This window comes from Delphinapterus leucas, chromosome 8 (genome assembly GCF_059928025.1).
Source record: "Delphinapterus leucas isolate spDelLeu-1000000601 "Yukka" chromosome 8, BTC_Dleu_Yukka2, whole genome shotgun sequence".
Classification (NCBI taxonomy): domain Eukaryota; kingdom Metazoa; phylum Chordata; class Mammalia; order Artiodactyla; family Monodontidae; genus Delphinapterus; species Delphinapterus leucas.
The window spans coordinates 51,470,603-51,493,312 of record NC_143136.1 but is presented as its reverse complement, the minus strand read 5'-3'; the positions used below and the strand labels follow the sequence as shown (position 1 = coordinate 51,493,312).

Here is a 22,710-nt window from a genome sequence, read left to right as displayed (position 1 = left end):
TCCCCCCAAAAAACCCATGCATTAAGTAAATCAATTTATTTTCCTGGAGCAAATGTGGAAAATCCAAACGCCAAAAAAGAAGAAAAACTTTACCAAAGATTGAAAATTACAACTGATAAGATGATGCAACAGTTCTTTGGCCTTCACATAAGCTGGTTCTGTGGTAGGATAAAAAATGTTTTCAAAGAGAAACCAAGTTTATAAAAATCCAGAATACTAATGAAAAACAGACTTTTGAGGTTTTAAATGATCTGATTTTCTGTTCTTCTTTTACTGTGTTTGGAAGTAGCAGCAGAAATCATGAAATACAAGTATAAAGGTAGTTTGGAATATTTCTAACCTCCATCATAAGACAATTACTGGTTGAGAGTTCTTTCTTAATAAGCCAACATGATCCATCTTGTGTTTTCCTTGTCATCTCCTTCACTATTTCCACATAGAATACTTTGTACCTGGTTCTTATTGGCTGCCACTAAAATGAATCATTTTTGTGGGGGGCTCTGAGAGATAAAAATCTATTTGGTAATGAGGTTATATCCCTACTCTCATCAATTAAAAGTGGAAAGCTATAAATAATATAAAAAGAAAAACACAGCTGTGTGAACCTTGGCATAACAGGGTGAAACTATCCCTACTGTTTGCTTCTTTTCCCCACAACCCCCTTTCCAGTGCATATAAATTCATTGCTCTGGTGGTTTCAATTTGGGCCCCAGTTTTCACTAACTCTAACAGCTGAAAGAAAAACACAGCTGAAACCACTGCCTGGTGGCTTAACTCACAGACCCAAATGATAGGCCTCCAACAGAGCCCAGCAGGTTTTCAGCAAGAAGGCTCATGAATAGAGCTCATTTTGGAAAGTGAAGAGTTTGATAATAAGTCAAAAACAGAGGCTTTACCATAGCTGTCTTAGGAGATTTTACAAAGCCCTACTAGAATGAAACAGGGCATATTCTAGTCACCTATTGTAAGAAATACCTGATACAGTTCTCTGGCACTTTAAACTGACTGGTTCTACGTTAGAATGCTAAAACCACAAGGAAATGACAAATTTACATGCAAAATGAAGAGCTGAGCTGTGCACAGCAATTTCTTTCATTTGTATTTGATTTATTCTCATTCAGTTCTGAAGGCTTATGGGTCGGTGATCATTCTTGAACTAGTAAACCTAAAGCCTTTATGGAAATTTTGTCCTTGACTCTGCCCCTCCCTGTATGGCTCAACTGTAGATTATCTCATCAATAGTTGTGATCCAAGGGTCTCTGAAAAAAATGTGTTCAAACACAGTAGATAAAAACATAATCAGCTGAAATGTGGTAATTTAGATTTCACTGCTGTTTTCAGTGATCTGATGGCAAATTCCTTCTGAGACTGTCAAAGATGGCACCAATGTGATTAAATCTCTAGAGCACCTCAAAAAGAGGACTACATGGCTGTTCTACATTGCTACTCCTCTGTGGAAGAGAATTTTTTTTCCCACAGAGTAGTGCTAGAAAAAATTTAAAAGAATGCTGAGTGAATATATAATTATACTTAGGATAGTATCTCAGTTTTCTGTCAAAGTAGATAAGTCCATTTTTTAAACGGAGTGGAACATATAACTGAAAGATATGCTGAGCGTTCTTAATGGTGTTATGAAAATAAAGATACGACAAACTTTCCTTATTAGAAATATTTCAGGAACCATATCGCCATAATTACACTCAAAGGGAAATTAGAAATATTTTTAATTTTCAATACCTTAAAATTAGAAATTAGCCAAGGAGCTTTACTACTTCAGTTTTGACCCAAAGAAAGAAATATATATTTTAGGAAAACCAAACCTGTGTCTTAGAGCAGGCATGATTTGATAACTCACCTTCACTGTGCAAGGATAATTTCACTGCATATAAAATTCTGGGTTGACAGTACTTTAAATGTTAACATCTGATTCCATTGTTTTGTTGTTTTGGTCCACCTTATTGCTTTTTGAAGACTTTATTTTTTTTCTTTTTTTGCGGTACGCGGGCCTCTCACTGTTGTGGCCTCTCCCGTTGCGCAGCGCAGGCTCTGGACGGGCAGGCTCAGGGGCCATGGTTCACAGGCCCAGCCTCTCCGCGGCATGTGGGATCTTCCCGGACCGGGGCACGAACCCGTGTCCCTTGCATCAGCAGGCAGACTCTCAACCACTGCGCCACCAGGGAAGCCCTGAAGACTTTTTTTTTTAATTGGCTGCTTTTAAGATTTTCTCTTTTATCTTTGGCCGTCAGAAGTACTGCTATCATATGGCTGTACACAATTTTCCTTTTTCTCCTTTTGCTTTTCCTGTTTCTGTTTGGGGTTTGTTAAATTTCTTATATCAGTGTCATCTGATGTTTTTTCTTTGTTTTTTAATTTTTGACCATTATCTCTCCCATTCTCTCCCTCTTCTACTTTTCGGACTCCAATTACTCTTATTTTACACATTTTTGACTGTGTCTCAAATGTTGGTTATTCTCTGTTCTGTTTTTTCCACTCTTTTTTTTAAAAATAAATTTATTTATTTTTGGCTGCGTTGGGTCTTCGTTGCTGCACGCGGGCTTTCTCTAGTTGCGGTGAGCAGGGGGCTACTCTTCGTTGTGGTGTGCGGGCTTCTCACTGCTGTGGCTTCCCTTGTTGAGGAGCACAGGCTCTATGTGTGTGGACTTCAGTAGTTGTGGCACATGGGCTCAGGAGTTGTGGTGCACTGGCTCTACAGCACAGGCTCAGTAGTTGTGGCACATGGGCTTAGTTGCTCCACGGCATGTGGGATATTCCCGGACTAGGGCTCAAATTCCCTGCATTGGCAGGCGGATTCTTAACTACTGTGCTACCAGGGAAGTCCCTCATTTGTTTTTCTCTGTGTACTTCAGTTTGGATAATTCTACTGACCTGTCTCCTGGTTCATTAACTTATTTGTATCCTCTGCTAGATCCAAAATGCCCTTAAAACAATCCATTGGATTCTTAAATTGAGATCTTGTCTGTTGAAGTTCATGAAGTTGTTTCTTTTCATGGATTCTATTTCTGTGTTAAAATTATTTATCTTTAAATCTATTTTGTTCCCTTCTATTTTCATTGAATGTATTAATCAGTCTTAGATTGTGAACTTCAGTAGCAGAATCACCTGTCTTCTGTATTCTCATTTTCTCTTAGTTATTATTCTGTCTTTTTTCATCTAGTAATTTTTATTGAATGCTGGACATTTGTATTTTAGAGGCTCCAAGATGTTTAAATTTTTTTTTTTTAAATGTTTAAAGGAGGGGCTTCCCTGGTGGCGCAGTGGTTGAGAGTCCGCCTGCCGATGCAGGGGACACGGGTTCGTGCCCCGGTCTGGGAAGATCCCACATGCCACGGAGCGGCTGGGCGCGTGAGCCATGGCCGCTGAGCCTCTGCGTCCAGAGCCTGTGCTCCGCAACGGGAGAGGCCACAAGAGTGAGAGGCCCGTGTACCGAAAAAAAAAAAAAATTTAAAGGATTCACCTTTCTTCTTCTAGGCAGATAGAGTAGGGGACTGATCACTTAATCCAATCCAAACATAAACTAAGCTAAGGTGAGTCCAGATTTTAGTTTTGGTATGGCTCAGTTTATGTACGTTTTGCGTTGGTTCTTGTCCTTTCAATTAAGAGCTTGCAGGTCTTTGTCTCTTTGGAATTTATGTTCTGTGTTTAAGAGGTTTTTGAGTTACTTATTCACCTACCCTGTACAGCTTCAAAATGTCTCAAATGTTGTAAGGGGAAGACAGATTGTATGTTTGAAGCCCCTCAAGTCTTCAATTTTGTTAGTCCCACATAGTTACCAAAATCTCCTCTGGCTTTTCTGTTCTCCTGCAGTTGCACTCCGCCAGGGACCAAATATGACTTGTCAGCTTCTCACTCTGAAATGTCTCTGATCTCTATAGTTTTCTTTGCTTCTGCAGGTCTTGATGCCTTGCTTTTCTAATTTTGGTAAGTGAAATCATTGGTCTGCCATGAACTGGTTCATACTACCCTAAACAAAACCTCACATTTAATATTAAGGCAGTTCCCCCTCCCAACCCCCGCCTTGTTTCCTTTCCTAGCTCTGGAACTATCCCATGTAATTTCTACCCAGTCAGTCTTTTAGTATCCATTTTCTCATGGCCCAGGCTCTCAGTGGCTGTGTGCTTGGTCTTAATGTTTGGTTTCATGAAAGGTGATCTTCACCACCTAGTCATATGACCCTGCAAGCTTGTACTGTACCTTGAAATTCTAATTCTGGTCTTTAGGACTGAACTGCCTCTCAGAACCTCACTCCATCTGCTGACCATTGTATCAGTTTGGTCTTCTGGATACAAAATTGCTGCCTCTACCACCCACTACTGACTCTACAAGTCTCTGCTTGTGCGTGTGTTGACTCTTAACAGCATTGTGGGACTACTTGCTCCAATGCCACCCTTACCTGGTTCTCTGATGTATCATACTCTGGCATTCATTGATCCCATAGTCAATTTAAATTATTTTATTCTTCTAGACCCTTGCCACAATAAATATTAGCATTGCTTCGCTTAGTAATATCTGGCCACCTCTCATCCATAAACCAGTACTTATATTTTTTCAATAAAGTGGAGTGTAAATCAACTGCAAAGCTGAGAGAAAATTTAAAAGAAAAACATTTTAATGTTGAAGACTTTTTTTCCACTTTATCAATTTGGGTATGCTTTACCTACCTTTCCTAGAGTATGGGTCCTAGGACATATTTGACTGCAATTTCAACCAACTTGTATTACAATAGTCAAACATGTTCTCTTGACTAACTTTAAAAAAAAGGGAATCAAAAACATTCTCTCTGAATGTCTCAGAGAAGCTTCCCATAGAGAAGGGAGTACATTTTGCTTTTAAACAAAACCAAAACTGTAGCTAAGCCTTTCATAATCCAGGAAAACACAAAGGTTAGATGCGAAAATAAAGCTATCTTCACCTGAATACTTTGAATTTTACTGAGGAAACTGATGGGGACAGATGCAGCATTTGTTTCAAGCACTAGCTCAACTGGATAGAAAAATAAATGGAGAAAGAATCTGTACATGATTGAGACTTATTCTGCAATGTTATTGATATTTTCTGTGCAGAATGTGTTAGTAGCATCTCCTGAAGGAAGAAAGAATAATTTAGATGCTGCCTAGTGTGTAAAGGCTGTGATATTGTAGTGTTTACTTTCTTGTTTGTAGATTAAGGAAACTGAAGAGGTGAAGAATCAACCTCTAGTAATAGTAATGATGGCAACTGGAATATTGTGGTTTAATGAGGAACTTTTTCAGTGCATATGGGAAAGTGGTAATATTCATAAGGGTTAGTGCTGGTCCTTCTTGATAACTAAGTATCACAACCCAACAGTTGCAATATTTCCATTGATGGACATTTAAAAAAATAAAAATCAGTCAATACATTGTCATTTTCTCATCATGCTTCATAAACTTACATGGCCTCTATTTTCCAATTCAAACTTTGGTATGAAAGCATGTGGAATTCTTACAGCTATACCAGATGAGTCTCACTGCCTTAGAAAATGCTTTGGAAATATTTTTTATTCAAAAATTTGACTAGCTAACTAAATAATGATCTCTCCATATTTATTCCCACTCTTGGAATATATTTAAACCATTTGATTTTGGATATAAAGGTGTATATGAGATGTTTCATGTTTAGTAGAGATGGATGGTTGATATTTTATAAAACTTTAAAAATGTGAAAATATTCTTTAAAAGATTGCAAAGCATCAACAGTAGGTTGATGATTTTTTAATGCTACATCTGGTAGAAAAGGTATTAAATGAAATAAACATTTTAGCAATATAAATTAAAATTTTATTTATTTTTTTCTTTTTAGTTCAAGTAATTCAGGAAATTAGTCTGATCATTTTTCCAAGATTTGTCTTAAGGGATGGTTTTGAATAATTACAGTTTAACTGTAAAGGTGTCTGTGTCCTCTGCTTTTGCAATCACTGCCTTGAGAAGGATCTGTCTGCAGAGGCACTGTCTTAGATTGCTTAATATGGGATGGATGCAATGATTTTTTCAGTTATTAATAAAAACATAAAAATTATGGAAAATGCTTTAAGTTAATGTATTGAATGCTTAATTCCACATACAATAAAAAGCTTAATTGGCAGGAAATTAAAGAGCCTTGAATCAATTTTCACTCAGTTTTTTGTTAATTGTGGTATGAGTCAATTTATCATATGAAGTGAGCCTACACAGCCAAGAGCCTGGTGGTGTCTTAGCATGTTGGTCAACTAGAATATAGGTGTTCCATATACAAAATTTTCTTAGATTTTAGAATTTATTTCACTTGGTTTTCTTATTATTTCCTTAAGTAGGCTTTGATATATGCTAGTTATAGCATGAAGGAAGTGGGTGACCATCTCAAGTATTTCTATAAAGAGACAATCCAATAGAGACCTTAATATGGATGGCAAAGAGGCATTTAAAAGAGGCCATTACAGTGTTCATTCCTAAACTTTCCTATGGTAGTGATTAAATCATGGTTTTCATGACAACCACTGCAAAGAAGAGAAGTTATGCAAACTGAGTTGATCACACTGCAGTTAAATGATGGCATGGACAAGTAGGTTCAAATGAGTGCCACTGACGACCAAAGCAATTAAACAGGATATTTATAATAACATTTTGCATATGTTTTAGGTGACCAGAGTCTTGGATCCCTGCTGAAGTGGTCAGAAAAAACAAGTATCAACTAAAACAAACCTATAGTCTCTGTCACAGAACGAAAAATATATTGGGAAATCTCTTTCCTTCCTCTTGTTAGATCAGGCATACTTGGCACTCACCCTATCAGCTAGTAGTAACATTTAGACAATGCCAAAGGAATGCCTTGATAAATGAAATAATCTAGCTGGTTTCTTTTGTGTGACTTGTCATTACACACTATGATGGTAGTTTTGTGAAATTCAATCCTACTGAATTCAAGTGAATTCTGCTGAACTGGCTTATGATTGGCCACACTACTTTCTCCTTTGACATTCCCCTCACAGTGACAAATGTGATATCACTGCAGCAACAAAGCAAGATGTTACTTTGTTGCTTCACCTGCCATTCTGTAAATTGAGGAAAAGAAATTAGTCATTGCACATAGAGATCAGACTTGTGGTTGCCAAGGAGGAGGGGAAGAAAGAGAGGGATGGACTGGGAGTTTGGGGTTAGTAGATGCAAACTATTACATTTAGAATGGATAAACAACAAGGTCCTACTGTATATCACAGGAAACTATATCCAGTCTCCTGGGATAAACCATAATGGAAAAGAATATTTAAAAAAAAGAATGTATATATGTGTATAACTGAGTCACCTTGCTATACAGCAAAGAGTGGCATAACATTGTAAATCAACTATACTTCAATTTAAAAAAATTATGTACAAATAAAAAAATAAATTAGTCACTGCATTTTGGGATTAGTATTTGGTCTAACTGAAATCACAAAATATGAAGTTTTTCTTAACGAGTTCTAATATTTTCAGTAAAATAAAATGATTACATTATTATATAACAAACACGTATGATTATAATTTGTTGACAGGTGACTAAAATAGATCAAATTCTTGTCAGCTAATTAGAACAGCTCCCAGATGAGTGAACTAGAAAAGTCGTATGTTTGAATCCTAAGTAAAATGTAACATGTTTCCTTTTTTTTGGATACTTTCCAAAACTTCAGAATAGGGAAGAAATAGAAGTTATTTTGGAATCATACAAAACAAGCTTACCTTTACTCAGTTTCCCCCATCTTATGTAACTGTAGTACAATAATAAAATCATGAAATTGACATTGTTACAATCTGTTTATAGTTCTATGCCACTTTTCATGTGTAGATTCCTACCACTGCAGCTGAAAAACAGACTTATTCCATGACCATAAAGATCTCCCTCTTGCTAGAGCTTTATGGTAATACTCACCCCTTTCTCTCCCATGATCCCCAATCCCTAGCAACCACTAATCTGTTCTCCATCTCTATAATTCTGTCATTCAAGAATGTTATATAAATTGAATCATACAGTGTGTGACCTTTTGAAATTGATCTTTTTTCACTCCACATATTGCCCTTGTATATACTTAGGTCATTCTGATTTTTTATCCACTGTGCCAATCTCTATCTTTTAATTAGTATATTTAGGTCAGTTAAATTTAATGTAGTTATTCATTGAGTTAGGGCTTGGTTTTTGTTTTCTGTTTTCTCTGTTTTTGGATTCTTTTTTTTTTTTATATCTCCCTGTAGTTTGCTTGAACATTTTTTATAATTCCATTTTGATTTATTTACAGTGATTTCTGAGTGTACACCTTTGTACAGATTTTTTAGTGATTGCTCTACTGTATGTAAATAATTTATCACAGTCTCTTCAGTTTTAGTGAAGAATACAAACTATTTAAGTCTCTACTTTCTCTCATTTAAAATATTTTCTTAAGTATTTTCTCTACATACACTGAGAACCACATCAGGTAATGTTAAAATTATTCGATCAATTGTCAAACGTAATGTAGAAAACTCAGGAGGAGAAATAAGGTGTCATTTCTCTTAGGCTGCCTCATTACAACTAGATGGTTGTGAAAGTGCCACCTTCTCATTTGGCTTTCTCAAACAGGAAGGAAGAAGAGCAGTTAATGCCTAAAAGTTTTCAGTATTTTAGAAAGTAGGTGTCTCTTTCCTGGTCCTTTGGTTAGAAAGTAGGCTTTCTTGAGTATTTTGTTTGTTTTTGTCTGTTACTATTAGCGTTTCTGGACTGCCAGCTTCTCCAGCATCTAATCCAGGATATGAGTCAAAAGGAGACCTAGGGAATTGCTGCTATGTTGTTCCTTAGGTTCGAAGTCCCTGGTTGGTCTGTTTTCTTCTCTCTGCCTTTTAGAGACTCCTTATGTTTGTTTTATATATAATGCCCAAGGTTTTTAAGTTATACTTAGCAGTCTAGAGATTTACACCTTTATTGAGTTTATAATTTCCATGATTAAACTTATATTTCTAATTGCTTCTTTTTATATCCATCTGTTCTTGTTTCAATTTAGCCTAATCTTGTTTCAACATTTTTTGATGTTTAAGAAATAGATATACTTTCTTCTTTCTCTCTTTGTGGGTACCAACTATATTCATTTTAAGGACATTTTCAAATTGCTCTGAAGTTTTCATTTCATCTGGAGGGAATTCATCTTCCAGTTGCTTTTTTGGCAGTCATTCTTAAATGTGTCTTTTCTTCTTGTGTTTTTAATTTTCAATTCATCATGAGTGAAAATCCCCCCCCTCTGTGTTCACCTTTCCTTGTTAATGTTCTTGAGTCTTTCCCCAATGAATTACAGATTTTTAATCTGGAATCAGGTCTTAATTTGGACCTTAAGACTCTTGTTCCACAGTGAAATTAGAAACAGAGCAGATAAAGTCACTGAGCCCATAGTGGCTTGTCCCAAGTTGTCTGCTTTCTTGTCTCCCTGGATACACAGATCAGTGCTTTTTCTCAGCATAGGTGAGACAGCCCTGCTTCTGGTTCCAATCAACAAGCCTGGCTTTTGTCCCTTCCTTCATATGAAGTCAATCTCTTTTCTCAAGGGTAAAGAACTCTGAGCTGTCTCTGCCTCCTCCTAGATCTAAAAAGTTTTTCAGGGCTTCCCTGGTGGTGCAGTGGATAAGAATCTGCCTGCCAATGCAGGGGAAACAGGTTCGATCCCTGATCTGGGAAGATCCCACATGCCGTGGAGCAACAAAGCCTGTGTGCCACAACTACTGAGCCCGCATGCCACAACTATTGAAGAAGGCGTGCCTAGAGCCCGTGCTCCACAACAACAGAAGCCCGCACAATGAGAAGCCCATGCACCGCAACAAAGAGTAGCCCCCACTCGCCAAAACTAAAGAAAGCTCGTGTACAGTAATGAAGACCCAACTCAGCCAAAAAAAAAAAAATTTTTTTTAAAAGTCTTTCAGGCCCATGGTTTCTTACCTGCTTGTTGAATTTTTCTATTCTTATATTTCGAGTCCATAGAGATGTTTGACTAATTCTGAACTGTGATTACATCATTTTAGTTATCTCTTTTTATATTTAATCTGTCATTGTTATTGCTTTTGAGCCCAAAAGTCTTCAAAGCATAAACTTAAAACACTCTTTTTATTGGAAGGACTCTTTAAACTGACTTTTCCCTTCACACCCTCTATTATCTAAATTCGTCAAAAGTCTGTATCTTTTGGTTTTACTCTAAGAAATTTTATCTCTTTTTACCAAAGCATTCTATATATGGGTCAGTGCTCTTCTGCAGCCAATATCCTGAGTAAATTATGCATTTCTATGGTTTTAGTTATTGTCTGAGGCTGATATCTATAAAAGAATATATTAAATTTGACTTTATCACTTTAAAAATTTTCTCTTATGATATATATTATTCTTGACCTAGATATATATCTGTTGTCTTCTCAACCTCTAAAAACTAACAGAACAATGACATATATCCTTGTTTTTCCTCCAAGATTCCCTTTTGGTTTTTTGTTTCTTTGTTTTTTAGTATATATGATCCCATTTTTTTTACATTAATTTTTATTAGAGTGTAGTTGATTTACAATGTTGTGTTAGTTTCTGCTGCACAGCAAAGTGAATCAGTTATACATATACCTATATCCACTCTTCTTTAGATTATTTTCCCATATAGGTATTACAGAGTATTGAGTAGAGTTCCCTGTGCTATACAGTAGGTTCTTCCTAGTTATCTATTTTATATATAGTACTATGTGTATGTCAATCCCAATCTCCCAATTTATCCCTCCCCCACTTCTCCCTTGGTAACCATAAGTTTGTTTTCAACACCTGTGACTCTCTTTCTGTTTTGTAAATAAGTTCATTTGTACCATTTTTTAAGATTCTACACACAAATGATATATATTTGTCTTTCTCTGTCTGACTTACTTCACTCAGTATGACAATCTCTAGGTCAACAACTTAGGTGATATTTATAAGAATTTGAGTGTCTGTACCATTGCCTTAGTAATGACCTAATAAATTGGTTTAAAGAAATAGAAGGTATGGCCTCTACCTTAACAAGTTTTCAAACCAAACACCTGTTAAAACTATTTATTTAGCGCCGAGTAAGTAATTATGCTACAATTTTATTTTGTATTTTATTTTGTAGACAAGCAGCAAACAGAGGGTCTGTTTTATGAAATGTAGGCACTAGGTATATTTATTTGACAAGCTGTTATGTGTCAGCCATGCTACTGTGCTAAGAGCTGTGGAAGAATCAAGCGTGGAGACTAATCTCCGTTCCTTTATAGGTTATTTGAGGAGATAAAACACTAATGACCATAGTATAAGGTATAATGATGAATACAATGATACAGGTATAGAGGAAGTGCTGTGAGTACTGGGTGAAGGAGATGACTTCCAGTTGGGAACAGGGGAGGCATAATTGGGAAAGATTTCCCAGAAGAGATGCCATCTGAAGAGAACTTTGAGGGATGGTAGTATTTGGTTTGAGGGAAGGAGCATTCTGGATATGAGGAACAAACACACAAAAGCAGCAAACTGGAGGATATGTATAATCAAAAAGGTACTATCAGTATTTTTTAAATATATTTTGGTCCTTCTCTTTCCATATCTAATCAATAAATAAACCAAGAGGTGTTATTATCATTGGTCTTGTTTGAAAATCATTTCACTCCTCTTTTTCTCCACTAACATATCCTAGCTTGCATCAGCTTTTAACAATTTTAACTGAAGTTTAAAATATTCTCTTCATTTCCTTAACCATACCTTTTTCCTCTATATCTTTAATTAGCCCCATATAAAATATCTTAAATTATATTTTTTTCATGAACTTCTTCTTAGTTACATTACTTACTTTCTAATAATGACTATCTGGTGTTCTTCAAATCACATACAGAATCCTGACAATAATAACAAAAATATTTTCAGGGGGTAATTTTTGTTTGTGTTTAGTACTTTTACTTTTTTTCCTTTTGTTTAAGTTTTTTAAATTGATGGACAGTTTTTTAAGATGAGCTTTAGATTTACAGAAAAATTGAACAGAGGTCCCATATTATTGTATTAACACCTTACATTAGTCATTAAAGTGTAACATTATTACAATTAATGACCCAATATTGATATATTATTATTAACTGAAGTTCAGAGTTAATTTAGATTTCATTTTTAACCCAATGCCCTTTCTCGGTTTTAGGTTCTCATCCAGGATACACCATTACATTTAGTTATCATGTCTCCTTAGGCTCTTCTTGGCTATGACAGTTTCTCAGACTTTCCTTTTTTGATGACTATATTAGTCAGGGTTCTCCAGAGAAACAGAAACAATAGAATATATAAAAAGAGGTTTACTATAAGGGGTTGGCTTATATGATTACAGAGGCTGAAAAGTCCCATAATCTGTCATCTGCAAGCTTAAGTCCCAGAAAGCCAATGGTATAGCTTCAGTCCAAATCTGATGGCCTGAGAAATAGGGGGTGCAATGGTGTAAGTTCTGGCTCAAGTCCAAAGGCCCAATGGACTTGAACCACAATTTACACCATCAGCCTCCCTGGTTCTCAGGTTTTCAGATTTGGATTTATTGTTCTTTTCCTTCTAGTTCTGTAAGTTGTAAAGTTAGGCTGCTGATTTGAAATCTTGCTTGACTTTTAATGTGAGCAGTTATAGCTATACATTTTTCTCTTAGCACTGCTATCACTGTGACCCTTAAGTTTTGGTATGCTGTGTTTATGACTTCTTCTTTGATTCATTGGTTGTTTAAGAGTGTGTTGTTTAATTTCCACAAATTTGTGAATTTCCCAGTTTTATCTGTTACTGATTTCTAACTTCATCTCACTGTGGTTGGAGAAGTCAGTTTAGGATACCTTTTAAAATCTAATAAGACTTAATTTGCAGGCAGCGCGTCTAGAGGAGGGCCTCTGGAGCGTGGAGTTCTGGAGTTTGAAAGTACCCAGTGCTCTGCCTATGCCTCTGGATGGTCTCAAGCTCAGCACTGCATCTCCTCATTCAGTTGTCTCACTATCCCCACTGGTGTTGAAGGCCCACGCTGATTTCCACAGTGCAGTGTTAAACATGGCAAGATGTGGCCGAATTGGTCTGCTAATGACACCATGTCCTCGTGTGTCAAGGTCCTGAATGCTCTTCCTGCTACCTTGTGCATCTGTGGATTCTTTGGAGACACCTCATAGCTGCCATGTGGATGACAGGCTCTTGGTACTCCAGCCAGCCGTCAGAGCTGTGCCTCTGAGGTGGGAGAGCCAAGGTCAGGACAATGGTCCACCAGAGACCTCCCAGCTCCACGTAATATCAAACGGCGAAAATCTCCCTGAGATCTCCATCTGAACATCAAGACCCAACTCCACTCAATGACCAGCAAGCTACAGTGCCGGACACCCTATGCTAAACAACTAACAAAACAGGCACACAACCCCACCCATTAGCAGAGAGGCTGCCTAAAATCATAATAAGTCCACAGACACCCCACAACACACCACCAGACGTGGACCTGCCCACCAGAAAGACAAGATCCAGCCTCATCCACCGGAACACAGGCACTAGTCCTCTCCACCAGGAAGCCTACACAACCCACTGAACCAACCTTAGCCATTGGGGACAGACACCAAAAACAACAGGAACTATGAACCTGCAGCCTGCAAAAAGGAGACCGCAAACACAGTAAGATAAGCAAAATGAGAAGACAGAAAAACACACAGCAGATGAAGGAGCAAGATAAAAACCCAGCAGACCTAACAAATGACGAGGAAATAGGCAGTCTACCTGAAAAACAATTCAGAATAATGATAGTAAAGATGATCCAAAATCTTGGAAATGGAATGGAGAAAATACAAGAAAAGTTTAACAAGACTCAGAAGAACTAAAGAGCAATCAAACAGTCATGAACAACACAATAAATGAAATGAAAAAATTCTCTAGAAGGGATCAATAGCAGAATAACTGAGGCAGAAATAAGTGACCTGGAAGATAGAATAGTGAAAATAACTACTGCAGAGCAGAATAAAGAAAAAAGAATGAAAAGAATTGAAGACAGTCTCAGAGACCTCTGGGACAATATTAAATGCACCAACATTTGAATTATAAGAGTCCCAGAAGAAGAAGAGAAAAAGAAAGGGACTGAGAAAATATTTGAAGAGATTATAGTTGAAAACGTCCCTAACATGGGAAAGGAAATAGCCACCCAAGTCCAGGAAGCACAGAGCATACCATACAGGATAAATCCAAGGAGAAACATACCAAGACACATATTAATCAAACTATCAAAAATTAAATACAAAGAAAATATATCAAAAGCAGCAAGGGAAAAACAACAAATAACACACAAGGGAATCCCCATAAGGTTAACAGCTGATCTTTCAGCAGAAACTGTGCAGTCCAGAAGGGAGTGGCAGGACATATTTAAAGTCATGAAAGGGAAAAAGATTACCAAGATTACTCTACCCAGCAAGGATCTGATTCAGATTTGATGGAGAATTAAAACCTTCACAGACAAGCAAAAGCTAAGAGAATTCAGCACCACCGAACCAGCTTTACAACAAATGCTAAAGGAACTTCTCTAGGCAGGAAAAACAAGGGAAGGAAAAGACCTACAATAACAAACCCAAAACAATTAAGAAAATGGGAATAGGAACATACATATCGATAATTACCTTAAATGTAAATGGATTAAATGCTCCAACAAAAAGACACCGACTGGCTGAATGGATACAAAAACAACACCTGGGCTTCCCTGGTGGCGCAGTGGTTGAGAGTCTGCCTGCCGATGCAGGGGACACGGGTTCATGCCCCAGTCCGGGAAAATCCCACATGCCGTGGAGCGGCTAGGCCCATGAGCCATGGCTGCTGAGCCTGCACGTCCGTAGCCTGTGCTCCACAATGGGAGAGCACACAACAGTGAGAGGCCCACGTACCACAAAAACAAAAAAAACAAAACAAAAAAACAAGACCTGTATATATGCTGTCTACAAGAGACCCACTTCAGACCGAGGGACACAGACACACTGAAAGTGAGGGGATGGAAAAAGATATTCCATGCAAATTGAAATCAAAAGAAAGCTGGAGTAGCAATTCTCATATCAGACAAAATAGACTTTAAAACAAAGACTATTAGAAGAGACAAAGAAGGACACTACATAATGATCAAGGGATCCATCCAAGATATAACAACTGTAAATATTTATGCACCGAACACAGGAGCACCTCAATACATAAGACAAATACTAACAGCCATAAAAGAGGAAATTGACAGTAACACAATCATAGTAGGGGACTTGAACACCCCACTTTAACCATTGGACAGACCATCCAAAATGGAGATAAATAAAGAAACACAAGCTTTGAATGACACATTAAACAAGATGGACTTAATTGATACTTATAGGACATTCCATCCAAAAACAACAGAATATACTTTCTTCTCAAGTGCTCATGGAACATTCTCCAGGATAGATCATATTTTGGGTCACAAATCAAGCCTTGGTAAATTTAAGAAAACTGAAATCATATCAAGTATCTCTTCTGACAACGCTACGAGACTACATATCAATTACAGGAAAAAATCGGTAAAAAATACAAACACATGGAGGCTAAACAATACACTACTTAATAACCAAGAGACCACTGAAGAAATCAAAGAGGAAATCAAAAAATACCTAAAAACAAATGACAATGAAAACACGACGACCCAAAACCTATGGGATGCAGCAAAAGCAGTTCTAAGAGGGAAGTTTATAGCAATACAATCCTACCTTAAGAAACAAGAAATATCTCAAATAAACAACCTAACCTTAACCTGAAGCAATTAGAGAAATAACAACAAAAGATCCCCAAAGTTAGCAGAAGGAAAGAAATTATAAAGATCAGATCAGAAATAAATGAAAAAGAAATGAAGGAAACAACAGCAAAGATCAATAAAACTAAAAGGTGGTTCTTTGAGAAGATAAACAAAATTGATAAACTATTAGCCAGACTCATCAAGAAAAACAGGGAGAAGACTCAAGTCAATAGAATTAGAAATGAAAAAGGAGAAGTAAAAACTGACACTGCAGAAATACAAAGGATCATGAGAGATTACTACAAGCAAACTTTATGCCAATAAAATGGACAATCTGGAAGAAATGGACAAATTCTTAGAAATGCACAACCTTCCGAGATTGAACCAGGAAGAAATAGAAAATATGAACAGACCAATCACAAGCACTGAAATTGAAACTGTGATTAAAAATCTTCTAACAAACAAAAGCCCAAGGCCAGATGGCTTCACAGGCGAATTCTATCAAACATTTAGAGAAGAGCTAACACCTATCCTTCTCAAACTCTTCCAAAATATAGCAGAGGGAGGAACACTCCCAAACTCATTCTACAAGGCCACCATCACCCCGATACCAAAACCAAACAAAGATGTCACAAAAAAAGAAAACTACAGACCAATATCACTGATAAACACAGGTGCACACATCCTCAACAAAATACTAGCAAATAGAATCCAACAGCACACTAAAAGAGTCATACACCATGATCAAGTGGGGTTTATCCCAGGAATGCAAGGATTCTTCAATATACGCAAATCAATCAATGTGATACACCATATTAACAAACTGAAGGAGAAAAAGCATACGATCATCTCAGTAGATGCAGACAAAGCTTTCAACAAAATTCAACACCCATTTATGATAAAAACCCTCCAGAAAGTAGGCATAGAGGGAACTTTCCTCAACATAATAAAGGTCATATATGACAAACGCACAGCCAACATCATTCTCAATGGTGAAAAACTGAAAATATTTCCAGTAAGATAAGGAAGAAGACAAGGTTGACACTCTAATCACTCTTATTCAACATAGTTTTGGAAGTTTTAGCCACAGCAATCAGAGAAGGAAAAGAAATAAAAGGAATCCAAATTGGAAAAAAAGAAGTAAAGCTGTCACTGTTTGCAGATGACATGATACTATACATAGAGAATCCTAAGGATGCTGCCAGAAAACTACTAGAGCTAATCAATGAATTTGGTAAAGTAGCAGGACACAAAATTAATGCATAGAAATCTCTTGCATTCCTATACACTAATGATGAAAAATCTGAAAGTAGAATTAAGAAAATACTCCCATTTACCACTGCAACAAAAAGAATAAAACACTTAGGAATAAACCTACCTAAGGAGACAAAAGACCTATATGCAGGAAATGATAAGACACTGATGAAAGAAATTAGAAATGATAGAAACAAATGGAGACATATACCATGTTCTTGGATTGGAAGAATCAACATTGTGAAAATGACTCTACTACCCAAAGCAATCTACAGATTCAATGCAATCCCTATCAAACTACAACTGGCAGTTTTCACAGAACTAGAACAAAAAATTTCACAATCTGTATGGAAAGATAAAAGACCCCGAATAGCCAAAGCAATCTGAGAAAGAAAAATGGATCTGGAGGAATCAGGCTCCTGGACTTCAGACTATACTACAAAGCTACAGTAATCAAAACAGTATGGTACTGACACAAAAACAGAAATATACATCAATGGAACAGCATAGAAGGTCCAGAGATAAACCCACTCATGTACAGTCACCTTATCTTTGATAAAGGAGGCAGGAATGTACAGTAGAGAAAGGACAGCCTCTTCAATAAGTGGTGCTGGGAAAACTGGACAGGTACATGTAGAAGTATGAGATTAGAACACTCCCTAACACCATACACAAAAGTAAACTCATAATGGATTAAAGACCTAAATGTAAGGCCAGAAACTATCAAACTCTTAGAGGCAAACATAGGCAGAACACTCTATGACATAAATCACAGCAAGATCCTTTTTGACCCACCCCCTAGAGAAATGGAAATAAAAACAAAAATAAACAAATGGGACCTAATGAAGCTTCAAAGCTTTTGCACAGCAAAGGAAACCATAAACAAGACCAAAAGACAACCTTCAGAATGGGAGAAAATAATTGCAAATGAAGCAACTGACAAAGGATTAGTCTCCAAAATTTACAAGCAGCTCATGCAGCTCAATAACAAATAAACAAACAACCCCATCCAAAAATGGGCAGAAGACCTAAATAGACATTTCTCCAAAGACGATATACAGAGAGCCAACAAACACATGAAAGAATGCTCAACATCATTAATCGTTAGAGAAATGCAAATCAAAACTACAATGCAATATCATCTCACACCAGTCAGAATGGGCATCATTAAAAAATCTACAAACAATAAATGCTGGAGAGAGTGTGGAGAAAATGGGAACCCTCATACATTGTTGGTGGGAATGTAAATTGATACAGCCACTATGCAGACCAGTATGGAGGTTCCTTAAGAAACTTAAAGTAGAACTACCATATGACCCATCAATCTCACTACTGGGCATATACCCTGAGAAAACCATAATTCAAAAAGAGTCAGGTACCACAATGTTCATTGCAGCTCTATTTACAATAGCCTGGACATGGAAGCAACCTAAGTGTCCATCAACAGATGAATGGATAAAGAAGATGTAGCACATATATACAGTGGAATATTACTCAGCCATAAAAAGAAACTTAACTGAATTATTTGTAATGAGGTGGATGGACCTAGAGTCTGTCATACAGAGTGAAGTAAGTCAGAAAGTGAAAAACAAATACCGTATGCTAACACATATATATGGAATCTTAAAAAAAAAAAAAAAGTGGTCATGAAGAGCCTAGGGGTAAGACAGGAATAAAGACACAGACCTACTAGAGAATGGCCTTGAGGACACGGGGAGCAGAAAGGGTAAGCTGGGACAAAGTGAGAGAGTGGTAATGTATATATAGACATATATACACTATCAAATGTAAAATAGATAGCTAGTGGGAAGCAGTCGCATAGCACAGGGAGATCAGCTCTGTGCTTTATGACCAGCTAGAAAGGTTGGATAGGGAGGGTGGGAGGGAGGGAGACGCAAGAGGGAGGAGATATGGGGATATATGTATATGTATAACTGATTCACTTTGTTATAAAGCAAAAACTAACACACCATTGTAAAGCAATTATACTCCAATAAAATTGTTAAAAAAAAAAAAGACTTAATTTGTGGCCTTACATATGGTCTCTCCTGGAAAAAGTTCCCATGTACATTTGAGAAGACTATGTGTGCGATTGTAATTGGTAGAATCTTCCATATATGTCTATTAGATATATTTGATTTATTAAGTTTTTAAGTCTTCTGTTTCCCTGCTTATCTTCTTTCTGGTTGCTCTACCCATTATCGGGAGTGGGGTATTGAAATCTCCAACTATTACTGCAGAACAGTTTATTTCTCTGTTCAGTTCTGTTAGCTTTGCCTCAGATACTTTGATGGTCTGTTGTTAGGTAGAGAAATGTTTATAATTTTTATATATCTTCTTTCTGTATTGAAACTTTTCTTAATATATGTCTTCTTTGTCTCATAACTTTTTTTGATTTGAAGTCTATTTTGTCTGATATTAGTATAGTCACCCTGCTCTCTTTTGGTTTCTATTTGCATAGAATTGTTTTTTCTATCCTTTGACTTTTACCTTATTTGTATATTTGGATCTAAAGTGAGTCTCTTGTAGGTAGTACATATTGGATCATATGTTCTTATCTATTTTGCTAATCTTGGTCTTTTAAAGATTTTAATCTGTTTACATTTAAAGTAACTAATAAGACTTCCTTCTGTCATTTTGCTATTTGTTTCCTATATGACTTATAGCTTTTTGTCCCTCATTTCCTGAATTCCTGTCTTCCTTTATGCTTACTTTTAAAAAATATGTATTTATTTATTTTATTTTTGGCTGTGTCGTGTCTTAGTTGCCACACACGGGATCTTTCATTGTGGCATGCAGGCTTCTCTCTAGTTGTGGCACCCAGGCTCTCTAGTTGTGGCTTGTGTGCTTGTAGTTGTGGTGCACAGGCTTAGTTGCCCCATGGTATGTGGGATCTTAGTTCCCCGATCCGGGATGTACCTGCATCCCCTGCATTGGAAGGCATATTCTTCACCACTGGACCACCAGGGAAGCCCCATGTTTAGTTAATTTTTTGTAGTGAATTGTTTAAATTTCTTTCTCATTTCCTTTTGTGTACATTCTATAGCTGTTTTCTTTGTAGTTACAATGGGGATTACATTTAAAACCCTAAATTTATAACACTTTAATTTGAATTTATACTGGTTTAACTTCAATAACATACAAACACTCTTCTTTTACACCTGTCCCAACCCCTCATGGTTATTTATATCACAAAATTACATCCTTATACATTATGTACCCAAAAACATAAACTAATAATTCTTTAAATTCACTAGCCTCTTAAATTATGTAGAGAACAAAATGCGGAGTTACAAACCAAAGTTACAATTATACTCGCTTTTAGACATTCTTTCATGAATGTCTCGTTCAGTATTTAAACCATGGCATCAATCTCTCAGCTGTGGGACTAACCTAAAAGTGAGGAACGGTCAACTGGGTCTAGAAGCCAAGAGGCAGAATCCATGCAAAGTAGGTGAGGAGGTAGGAAAGAAGCCCAGCCCAGAATGTCCTCGCTCTGTGGAAGGGGAGTATGTGAGCACCTCTTCCTCCTCTCTCCCCTTCCTCACAACTGTTTTTTTACACAGACTACGTGGAAGTTGCCCTAGAAGTGTTACAAAAAATATTTCTGATAAAGTTACTGATTCTTTCCAGGGGCATATAGAAAAGAGGGTGCCTCTTTTACAGTCAGTGATTGGGCTGAGCGGAAAAATAGGTTTGTTCTGCTTACTGGCAAACTTAAGGAAAATTGACAGAGGCTACAGTTAATAGACAGTGCTGCAAAATCCATGAGGAGAGGAGGTTGTTTACGCCTTAGCACTGTGAGGTTGATGATGCCAACAGTTGTTCTAGGAGGCATTTCTCTGGTCCCCCTTCTGAACTGCTGGAAGTTGGGCAATTTGGAATTTCAGGAGGGAGGCTTTTTTATTGCCTTTTTTAAAACCTGTGGGAGAGGGTTATCTCAGAAGGAAACTATTTCTTTCTGCCTCCCACTGCCCTCTCAGCCACTAGACTAAGCCATGGATATTGTATAAGCATAAGGCAATTATTAAATCATTCTGTTCCATGTTATTGAAAATTTAATGTGCATATTACAAGGAAAAATACCAACTTTCTAATAATTACACCTACTTCTCTTGCAGAAATAGATGACAAGAGAGTGACCAACACACAAGCAGAAGTAAGTTTTCTTATACTCTGTATAAATATGTGTCCAACCAACTAAAAACACTACCAGTTTGATCTGATGTGATATAAAATATGGTATCAATATAACTGTGCTGTAAAAACTATTTGATTTGCTTTCCCCTACTGAACAAACAGTAAAATTGTGTCATAAAATCTCCACCTCTAGGTTACCCTTGATTCTCCACCTATGAAATACTAACCCCTGGAAAACCTTCTAAAATAAACTACTGATTTTAAAGGCAAGATATGGTATTGATAATTTCAATTTAGTGACTGGTTGTGTATGACCATCACAGGTTGGGACAGCCAATGTTGGAACCCTGGAACAAGAAGGTGGGGGACAGACACCTCTTAAGGGTCCTCTGGTGTGTGGAGCCAAGAGCAGATCCTGAGGCCAGTCTCCACATACACATGTAGGAGTTCAGATTGAAAATATGAACCAGGGACGGGGGGCCTAGGGGAGCTGATAACATAGGATACACAGAATACAAGAAAATGAGCAAACTTGTGCCCAGAAATGGAACAAATATTGAGTAGGACTCATGCAGACTTGATACTCAATTCCCATGGCCACATGAGTAGGCATCTAGCAAAACTCAGTGGAAAATGTAGAAAGAACAAAATACCAGAAAGTATCTCTCAAGACTTTTCTAAAAATTTAATGAGACTGTAAATGTGAAATGCTTTGAAAACTAAACTCTTACATAAATATAATTTTTATTAGTAAGTTTTACCACTGTTACTAAACAAACCAACTTTTCTGTAGAATTAATTTTCTACTTAATCTTTGAATATATATATGGAAATAAACATATAAGAAAACCTGGAAGTGAATGCTTCTTAAAATCAACCAAGTGTGACAGAATACAGCAGAGGTACAACAGAAGGCTCAATCATCCACACATGTATACTAATGTAGAGTTGCCCTGCCTGCATCTGTGCATAATAGACTGGTATCAAAACACTCTATTTTGCAGAAATTTGCTTGTACCATTTGCTTTGATTGATATGGATTTGGTAACTATTTGGTTGAATTTTTTACTTTTTAATAGGTTGTTTTTGCATTAGCTAAATACCAACATCTTGATGACTCCTTTGAGGGCAATTAAGCTTTAGTATGTATGAGTAAAGATGCCTCAAGCTCTATTTACAACTTCGTGAAACAGTTTCTAGTTTTCTTCAGACTCTGTACATTATGTTCTTTCTAATATGCATGGAAAGCCTAGAACAATCCTCAAAAAGTATCTTGTAACTATTTATACTTTAACTTTTCAAAGCAAAAATAATTGCTCCAGACACTAAAACTCCTGCCTTTGACACACTGAAATATAAGTAGACACACCATTAAAAAGGAGTATTTGATATAATCTGATCGAGGTGTAGACCACATATATATATAATTTATTATAATAAGTAATGCCTTATACATATATAAATATCTATTTCTATCTAAACTTTAAATATTATTATTGTGGTTCTGACCCTGAAATATGTTCCTCTGTTCCAATTTGTATCATTTTTAGTGCAAA

General features: G+C 36.7%; 1 protein-coding gene across 1 annotated transcript in view; it reads left to right on the top strand.

Moving 5' to 3' along the window:
• Window positions 1–22,425, top strand: part of PPP1R1C (protein phosphatase 1 regulatory inhibitor subunit 1C) — a 71,429-nt gene extending 49,004 nt beyond the window's left edge. Inside the window, exon 3 of the mRNA XM_022567191.3 lies at window positions 21,136–22,425. Coding sequence (XP_022422899.2) covers window positions 21,136–21,218 — 83 coding nt within the window. The 3' untranslated portion in view covers window positions 21,219–22,425. The remainder of the gene's footprint in view (window positions 1–21,135) is intronic.
• Window positions 22,426–22,710: the final 285 nt, after the last annotated feature.